The sequence below is a fragment of the Crinia signifera genome, chromosome 6 (assembly GCF_055691185.1).
Source record: "Crinia signifera chromosome 6, ASM5569118v1, whole genome shotgun sequence".
NCBI classification, from domain to species: Eukaryota; Metazoa; Chordata; class Amphibia; order Anura; family Myobatrachidae; genus Crinia; species Crinia signifera.
In genome coordinates, this window is record NC_139222.1 from 69,509,889 (window position 1) to 69,520,205 (window position 10,317).

Below are 10,317 nucleotides of genomic sequence, written 5' to 3' on the forward strand. Positions count from 1 at the left end.
TTATCCCAACTGGCCGGACCCAGACAGCATGGCGAGCGCAACGAAGCCCCTTGCTGCACTCGCCACGCTGCGGGCACGGTGGCTCGCTAAGCTCGCCACCTATTCTCCCTCTATGGGGGTCGTGGACCCCCACGAGGGAAAATAGCCGAAGGCCGTCGGGAACCCGGCTGTCAGTGTTTTGACAGTCGGGATCCCGACGTCGGGTGAATGCCTGTCAGGATCCTGACTGTCGGGAACCCGTCCGGCACCCGGCAAATACACATGCAGCTCCCCTTGTAATGCTGCTAAAACATGTGTATCACCATTCACATCGCCCGTGTGCATGTAACTGGCACGTTGGAACGAATGCTTGTGGCGTGTGAAGGAGACTTTGGGCCAGATGCACTAAGCTTCAAAAGTGATAAAATGGAAAGTGATAAACAGCTAGCCAATCAGCTCCTGCCTGACATTTTTTCAAACACAGTCTGACATGGCAGGTAGCAGTTGATTGACTGGCTGTTTATCACACTCCATTTTATCACTTTTGAAGCTTATTGCATCTGGCCCTTTGGCTTTAGGCTCACCAGCTGGTGCTGTACCAATGTACATAAAGTAATGGTTCGATCAGTAAGTTACATTGGCACAGCCATCTGGCTATTACCTTACCCCCCACAGTACATTGGCATGTGTTATAGGTAACAAGTATGGAATAAACTATTCCTTCATTTTATTCCTAGGCTGCCACCGGCAATGTAAAAAAGATGGATAGACTGCGCTAATTGATGACAGAGTGAGAATATTTAAAACAGAGTATATTTTAATACTACCATTACATATGGCAATGTGCCCACCCCATCCTGGTGCACTAGGCTGCCGCCAAATTAGCCTATTGGTTAAGTTAAATGGGCTCTGCACACACAAACACACACAAATACATTAGTTGTGTGATACACAAACATCCCCATCTCCTATGCACTGTGAAAGCAGGAAAGGTACTTGTGAGTTATCCGGGCGTCCGATTTTTTGATTGTATGCCTTAAGTTAAGGCATACAATCAGATGCGATGCGATATCGCATCGCATCGCATGCGACCATCGGATGCGATGACCCGATTTTTCCATAGGAATCAATGTTAAAATGATTCCTATGGAAAAAGGGGTCCTTTTCATACCCCTACTATCCAAGTGGGCATGGAGTTGGATATAAACCTGTGGCGAGCGTAGCGAGCCACCGAGCCCGAAGCGTGGCGAGCGAAGCGAGCCCCGCGAGGGGACGGTATTCTGTGTCCCCTCGCGGGGCTCGCCACGCTTCGGGCTCGGTGGCTCGCTACGCTCGCCACAGGTTTATATCCAACTCCATGCCCACTTGGATAGTAGGGGTATGAAAAGGACCCTTTTTCCCATTGAATTCCATGTTAAAATGGACTCAGTCCATTTTAACATTGATTCCTATGGAAAAATCGGGTCATCGCATCGCATCGCATCCGATGGTCGCATGCGATGCGATTCGATGTCCCGATCCGACCCGATTTAAAAATCGGACGCCCGGATAACTCACAAGTACCGCAGGAAACACTTGTGCTGCAAAGTACAGCTGCTTTTAACCTGTTTTATATATTAATACAGAGCGAATGTAGCACATTAGCACAACTACAGTAAATAAAAGGTGAGTCAGTGTGCACTTTGTGCACAATTCTCTTTGTTCTGCCAACATCTACTGTAAAACTACAGTTCATCAGATCACACAACTCAAAAGTGACTAATATTTCATGTGCACAAAGCACAGATTTTGCGCCCGTGTCCGACCTGCCTACAGAACTCTTTCACACTGAACCCCAGTCACCCATTATACATAGAGCGACTCATGTTTAACACATCTTATAACCCGGGTTGAATTGTAAGGTTGGTCGACACAGGTTACTTTGGTGCTTTCCCACTGCAGCTCGACCCGGCTATAAAATCAGTGTAATTGCTGTGGTCTGAAAGGGAAACAGTCGAATTGTCGACCCCACTTAGGTTGACAGTCATTAGGTCGACAGGAAACTAGTTTGTCAGGGTTCTAGGTCGACATGAGACAAGGTCAACAGGTCGACATGGGTTTTTTCACAGTTTTTTGAGCCGACAGGTGGTATTTCATGCCCTACCATCCACTAGGGCGTGGTGGGAGAATAATAGTGTGCCGGAGGCATAGCGAGCGATGCGAGGGGCTGCGGTTGACTTCCAACTGTGTCCATGTCGACTGTGTCAACATTCGGGTCAAAAAACAATTAAAAACCCCATGTCGACCTTGCGACCTAACACATTTGTCGACCTAGAACCATGTCGACTTAGACACCTGTCGACCTTCATCCATGCCGACCTAGAAGCCTGTCAATCTAGTTGCCTGTCCACCCAGTGGTGTCGACCTAATTACTGTCAACCTAAGTGGGGTCGACAATATGATCCACACCCGTCTGAAAGGGGTAAAAATACAGCACAGGAGACAAAAGAAAATGGAATGTAACAGGGATGAAAAGGAGTGAAGCAATCATTATACAATTAGTAGGACTAGTAAAATAATTATAATAAGAAACATTAACATCAGGGTTCAACTAAGTATAATATTACAGTAATCTACAATCCGAGTTAAAATGACAGTTTAAAAAATTTAATTGGAATTCAAACAAATTCAAATTAACAGGGACCATAAATTCACTCCTTCAAAATCTTTGAACTATACTTATTACTACAATGTACTGTACCTTTTTGGATATATTCATTTAAAATTATATATTATATGTAGTAAACAAAATTTCTGTGGCAATAATTGTATGCACAGTTGGTTTCAATAAATTTTCCAAACACTCTAATCCTTTCCCAAGCTACAGAGTGAAAATAAATATATATATTTGAAATTAGCTTTGAAAAATCACACATACCAAAAGCAGGCAATTACAGATATAATCTACAGAGCATCTCTCAGGCAAATACATGAATTTAAAGTCACTCTTAATTAGCATATTACAATTTGCAAGAACAAAGGATGACTGATTTAGGGCAATATTCTATCCCATGTCCCACCTGCCAATTGGAAAAACGGGGCGTGGCCACATACACGGGCATGGATTGAGGCGATACAGCCGTTCTCGGCAAAACTGGCCCATTCTGTCGATCTGCCTCTTCAATGCTGTCGGGAAAGACAGCATTGAATAGGCTCCCGCCGCTATTTACCCCTGTCGGAAATAGCGTTGGCGATTGAATATCCCCCTAAATCTAAAATGATTTGTGGGATACTGATATTTTGATAATGCAAGTAGGAAGATGATTGAAATTCCTATTTTACATTGGTGGAAAAAAAATTCAAAGGCAGATACAGATTTTGCCCATGGATTTCAGGTATCTAGCAGCTGCGAATGGCATACATACAAATGACTGGTGGTGGGGATACCAGCTGTCAGAAAACAGACACTGGCATTATGAAGGAAGGAGACCAGTCAGGGGTCAGGTAAGTATACCTTATTGTAGTGTTCATTCTAGCACCCGCTATCTTTGAAAAACCATGCAGTTTCTGTTCCCAGTCTGGGGTGTCGCTGTCTGCTGTGGTGTTTCTAGTACAGGTCTGGTTTGCATATCATTCCCAAGCAGGGAAGAGGAACTGCATGGGTTTTCAAAGATAGCGGGTGCTAGACTGAACACTATTATTGTATCACTTCATTCAGGAAATACACCTCCACCAAGCCACCACACATCCAAGTACCATCGAACCACTAGAACAACATTCTGTGTATTCATTTGTGAATATGGCACTACAGATATGTCCACATACATCTGTGCCGCAGTTACGCCAAACATCCCCTCTTAGCACCCTAGATACTGTGGTACCATTGGGTGTCTGTTGAGCCCAAATAGTATCTTAGACACAATACAGTGCCACTAGGACACACCATACATATTATTAACAAGATATGTGGCACTTGTATATCTGTGCAAGAGTCTCTGAATATGCATGCAAAGTGCTTAAATGTAGCGGCATTTGCCAAGCCAAGTTCCAATTATGCTACATATACAGACTCGCACACAGATATACAAGTGTCACATAACATCCGCACCGTCTCCTCGTGCATCCATCATGCCGAAGATGCATTTAAAAAAAAATGGAGTAAAAAATTACCATTGCCACATCGTCTATCTGCCAGCAATGGCGCAACCCATCTCCCCCCCCCCCCCCCCCCTTCACCTGGCGAGCTGAAAGCTAATTTGTCTAAAAATGCTTGGTACACTATTGGCCACAGAATGGCTATTGTCACACTGATATGGCCGGGGAAAGGGTTAGGGGCTTAACTAGGTGGGAACAGGGTTCACTCATAGGGGGTTATTCTGATTCACTCGAAAAGGCACAATCACTCTCTAATGGACAAAACCACGTGCACTGCAGGTGGGGCAGATGTAACATGTGCAGAGAGAGTTAGATTTGGGTGGGGGTTTTGCTTCAAACTGATATCTATATTGCAGTGTCAAAATAAAGCAGCCAGAATTTACCCTACACAGAAACAATAAAACACCCAAATCTAACTCTCTCTGCACATGTTACATCAGCCCCACCTGCAGTGCACATGGTTTTGTCCATTAGTGATTGTGCTTTTCCGAGTGAATCAGAATAACCCCCATAGTAAAGTTTCATGAGCTAGTGTCCTTGCAACCGTCGTCCATGCAGGGTTTTCAGATCTCCTGCACCAGGTAGATATTGGTTACAAGTGATCACTATTATGATGACCAAGCATACAGTATGGATGTATACCACCATATCAATATATGCATTGTATTAGTGCATGAACTGTAGGAGTGATTACATCCAGTTTTCATTTAAATCAGCCCTTTTGTGTATTTGGTTAACTCTTGTCCCATTGTGCCTTGACCCCCTATAGATTGTAAGCGGGGTCCTTTTTCCTTTGTCTCCACTATATAATTATCCTACCCACACTGTAATTATATTATGTCAATATGAGCCTTGCCTGATGTCAAATGTATCCCAACAAATGGGAATCTCGATGGTCGCTCACAATCAAATTATTTTTCCCCCCTTTCGATGATATAAGTCAGTCTGCACTGACTTTTATTCTGGCCACAGATAGGCGAATTCGGTGCGGATGCTAACATCATGTGATGTCAGCCTCCAGCAGGTATCGACGCATCTGGGCGCACCCCCCGTTATTGCAGACCCATGCGTCCGCCCCCTGCCCTCCAATCCTGGAGCAAACGGCCCTGTGAGTGTGAAACACCCCAAAGGCGTTCACTCTGGGGTTTTGCACATATTCGCTCATGCGCAAACCCCAAACATCGAATTCGGACCGCAGCGAGCGGGACTGAAACACCCCCACTGTCATGATAACGTGGAAGAAACTTTAGCTTCAAGCATTAAAGTCTGGAGGTAAAAAGATATATAGATACATAGATATTTTTTCTTTTTTTAAAGTTGCGCCATCAGCTACATGAAAGATATTACTGCCTCAAGGTTCACTACGGGCAGCAGCTTTTCTGATGAGGTCAGGAAAGCTTTGGTGGATCCACATTACTAGCAAAAGCTGAACGCAGAGTTTCCCGCCATTTGATGGTATTAACAGCACTTAATTCTCCATGTATGATAGTATAAAAAGTTCCTTTAATGAAATAACATCTTTAAAATTCCTGAATGTCGACGTTTTGGGCCACGGCAGGAACTTTGTGAAGACCAATTGTGGGTAAGATCAGCATCAGCATGTTTTGATTTTGATCTTACCCACACTTGGTCCTGACAAAGGGCCTGACGTGGCCCGAAACGTCAACATTCTGGAACTTTAAAGCTGTTGCATGAGATTTAATAGGATGAGAGATCCAGAAAGTGAGAGATTTAGTAAGAAATCTCCAGTTTTTTTTAAAGCGGCAATCATTTACACGGCAAAACCAGTTTTATTTTGCCGTGTAAATGATTGCCGCTTTAAAAATAAACTGGAGATTTCTTACCAAATCTCACTCTGGATCTCTCATCCTATTAAATCTCACCCGTTATTTCATTAAAGGAACTTTTTATACTATCAAAGAAGAAGCCTGGTGAGTGCTCTCTAACCCGTACACATGTTATTGGTCTAGTCCCTGATGGAATGCTTGGACTAATTACCTAAAAACTGCACCCCAGCAGTTACCACAGAGTGGATTGTGAGAGACGTACCCCAACTATCTATATATGAATATGGGGAGAGAGGATGAGAAGACATCTTGAAGGTCTCATTCGGAAATGGTCTTGTTAAATTTCAATAACCTGTTAAAACCCCTCTCCCTATGGAAAACGGGAGAAATAGGGCATTTGGCTCATTGCTAAACGGAACAGTCAGTCTCTTCACCGAAACCTGCGATTGGTCACCCCGATCACACACACCTGATGCTGTCTGGGGCTGTTAGAGAAGTCAGGTACCAGGAAGAGATGTAATGGAATAGGACTTCTTTACATGGAACCTCATTTTGTACACATGAATTGTAAATAGGGAGACTATATTTATGCACTTTAGGAGGGCATTTTATTTAAAATGATGAATGGCTATGAAGTTCTGTTGGAACATGACGATCCTCATTACCTACTTCTCTCACGCCACATAACAGTGCTAGTAAATTGAGCAATATACAGTAGCCATTACCAAAATTCTAGGTCGTTGTGCGCAGTTAAACATCGCCCAAAACTTAGTTTCCTCCTTAAGCTGGGTACTCACTAGAGGACACTGTAAACTATAGGATGTCGCTCAGGATTGTACCTGAACTCCTGAACAAATGATATAGTGCATATATACTAAGAGATTTCACAAAACATCTCATTGGCGGCCACATATAGTGGTCGGTGCCGATATCCTCATATTGAGCTGCATGTACTGACGACATTGCAAAGAACCGGAGGATCGCGCATCATTACAGTGTCAAGGTTAGCCGTCACTGCACTAGAGGATATACATGAAAATGTCATTATGACTCATCATTGTTGTGCATATCATTTACAATATCATCTAGTGTGTACGCAGCTTTTGTCTCATTTTTTGGATTCAGTGGTCACTTACATTGGGTCAACAGGCCTTGAAACGACACAGGCAAAAAGGTCAACATGCCTAAGGTTGACAGGGTCAAAATGTCAACACAAGCATTAGGTCGACATTGGAAAGGTCAACAGTCAAAAAGTCGTCCTGAACATCGACATAGTTGACATGAACACTGTATCAGTGCACCGCGCCCCCTCCCTACACTATTATCTTCTCCCTCCATGACCTAGTTAAGGTTAGGGCATGAAATACTGAATGTTCGCGCCAACATTTAACCTTTTGACTGTCGAGACTTCCCAATGTCGACCTAATGTATGTGTCAACCTTTTGACCCCGTCGACCTTTACCAGTGGTTTTGTGTCATGTTAATTTGGATTGGACTCTTAATAGATTATGTGATTAATTGTCTGTAATAGTGAAGATTGTAATTACTTCCAGTTACATTATTTATTTCTCTTATCTGACTGGTCCTAATTGGTGGAGTTCTTTAAAGACTAGTTATTGACTATTTGTATGTTACCAGCGAAGGCTTCAGAACAATTTACACTTTGGAGGTCATTCTGGCTGACCGGCAAAGCTGTGAAACTTGCAGCTTTATGGGTCATCCTAACACTGACCGCTCAAATGTCGAATAATTTAGCAATCTCTCGCAGATCGCAAACCTCTCTGGTGTCTTAAGGTGCCCATACACTGCTGCAACGTCTCACAGCAGTTTTCGGACACCCGGTACCCTGCAAGCCGGCGCATGCGATCCGTTGTGATGGATCGCATGCGTCCCTGCTTCTTGCTTGCCTCGCCTCCTGGAGGGAGGTCCCAGAACGGGTGGTCGGACGGCCAGCCGGTTCGACCACTTGGTCGGTTCCGATGCGCACGGGACGATTTGGTCCGATTTAACAGGCCGATTGATCGCAATTGGCCGAAATCAGACCAAATCGCCTCAGTGTTTGGGCACCTTTATACCTGCGGGCAGCTGATATCCGCTGACGTTATCTGCCCACCCACCCCCCACACACGTCATCTGCGTATTTCCATGGGAACACCCATGAAAACGCTGGGCGTTCTCACGGGCGCAACCACGACCCACACCTCCCACCCATACTGCTGTGTGCGAGTGGTCGGCAAATAACCAATTCGCCGTGACTGCTCGCACAATGTAGCTGCACATGCGCATAAATTTTTATGCGCTAAACATTGCGCCAAGGGAAGGATGAAGCTAGAATGAGGGCTTAATTGGGTCTCTTGCACACTGTTACATCGTTACAGAATCGCTTACATGTAAGACAAGGGTTGCTACGTTACTATACATGGGATATTTCTTCTGTAAAAAGAAAATATTTTCGCCAGCTGAAACGAGGTTTACCAGAGAGTATTGCAACAGGGACAAAGCAACAAAAGTTAATGCAAATGAAAATAAACAAATATGATGTGGAAACTAATGGTACGGAAACAGCTCCATAAAGATGGAAAGACTAGAATTGAATGCAGCGGAACCGCTTTAAAAACAAAAATATCTGCTGCCAGAAAATGCAACTTGTTTTATTTTCTATACACAGACATTTAACTATGTGACTAGACCTGACCTAGTAATCCAAATCATTATAGCAACACTGATATTACGCATGGACAATATTTATAATAATAATCATTTAAAAAAAAAAAAAAAGGAACAACAGTAATCATTCAAAGTTTTACTAATCCCCAATCTCTAATTCCCCTGTGTCTCACCTGCAGTGTCACCAGTCCCCAAGCCATTCAAGTAGAGGATAGATAGAAGATGGGGTTCTGTTTTCTCCAGGGCAACACGTAGATCTTGAAAGTGGTCCTTCTCCTTGACCAGCAGCATCTTCAGCAAGAGGTCCACCTTGTCCTGGCCAGTGGGACAACTGCTGTCCAACTCCTGCCTGTCCCTGATGGTGAGAGTGCCACATTCCTCCAGGAGGTTCACCAACCTGTCTGCATCGCTGATGGACTCCACCAGGTTCTGGTGGCACTGTTGCAATAACTCCCTGTGCTTGGGCTCCATCCTGACTAGGATGTAAGCAGCTTGGGAAGGGCTGACTCTCAGTGGCTTCCTCTCACCTCTTCTGAAAGTCTTTCCCAGGAGTCCTGGGGAGTTACAGGCCCAGCAGGGATCTCCAGCTGAATCCAGCCTGCACAGGAGCCGAACACAAGCCTGCCCCGCTGCACCCTCTGCCTGCACACAGTTTGCAACAAGCAGCAGCCATATTGCTCAGCTGGGGAGGGCTGCAAGGCTGCATGCTGTGCCTCACCTCACAGCCTCCTTATTGCTTCTCTCCCTCCTTCCCTGTAAAGTGTTTCCAGCAGTCAGCAGCGGCAAGAAGAAAACACAGAGAAAGCTGCCTGCTCCCTCCTCCTCCTCCCCCAGCAGCATATACTCAGGATCTGTTTCCTGCTACATGACTGAAGTGCTGAGCTAAACTCCCCTCTCCCTCTCCTGCTCCTGTACAAAGCTCCTTCCCCTCTCTCCTTCTTACTTTGCTGCTGAAGAACTCTCAGATCGCTCCCTATTCCAACTGCCAGCAACAATGTGACTCTTTTTAAGAGTGGGATTTTGTTCTCCCCAGTCCAGTCTACTCTTTCCTCCCGTGTCTCCTCCTCTCCCTGTCTTCTGTAACTTCCTCCTCTCTTCCATCAGTCCCTCCCCTTTTCTCTCTCTCTCTCTCTCTCTCTCTCTCTCTCTCTCTCTCTCTCTCTCTCTCTCTCTCTCTCTCTCTCTCTCTCTCTCTCTCTCTCTCTCTCTCTCTCATAATTATTTATTTACAGTTTCTTATTTAGCGCAGCAGATTCCGTTGCGCTTTACAATAGTAGACAGTGATAAGACAAACTGGGTAACAACAGACCGACTTGGAGGTAGGAGAGCCCAAAATTACATGTACTGCTGTATGTCAGAGGACACTGAATAAAGTTTACATTAAAATATAGTTTTACAGTCTAGGTCGACAGTCAAAAGGTTGAAATGGGGTTTTTCAATGTTTTTTAATCCCAATGTCGACACAGTCGATATGGACACCGTTTGAAGTGCACCGCATCCCCTCGCTTTGCTCGCGATGCTTCGGGCATGGTGCCTCACTATGCTCGGCACACTATTTTATTCTCCCATCACGCCCTAGTGCAGTGGTGGGCAACAGGCCTGGCCCGCAGCACTGACCTCTATCACTATGACAAGCGGCCCAACTAGCTGAGCCGCTTGTCAATTAACCGGCAGCTGCAGGGCTAAACGAAGTGCAGTGCCGCCGATGCTTGTGCCCACCGCGCACAGCATTACTGGGAGTGTGGGAGGG

At 45.0% G+C, this 10,317-nt stretch overlaps 1 protein-coding gene across 4 annotated transcripts in view; it reads right to left on the minus strand.

Annotated features, from left to right (window-relative positions):
* DLG5 (discs large MAGUK scaffold protein 5) overlaps positions 1-9,647 on the minus strand; it is a 123,957-nt gene extending 114,310 nt beyond the window's left edge. For all 4 annotated transcript variants that reach the window (XM_083146254.1, XM_083146256.1, XM_083146255.1 and 1 more), the window contains exon 1: positions 8,741-9,647. In XM_083146254.1, the coding sequence (XP_083002380.1) occupies positions 8,741-9,038 (298 nt within the window). In that variant the 5' untranslated portion in view covers positions 9,039-9,647. The remainder of the gene's footprint in view (positions 1-8,740) is intronic.
* Between the last annotated feature and the right edge of the window lie 670 nt (positions 9,648-10,317).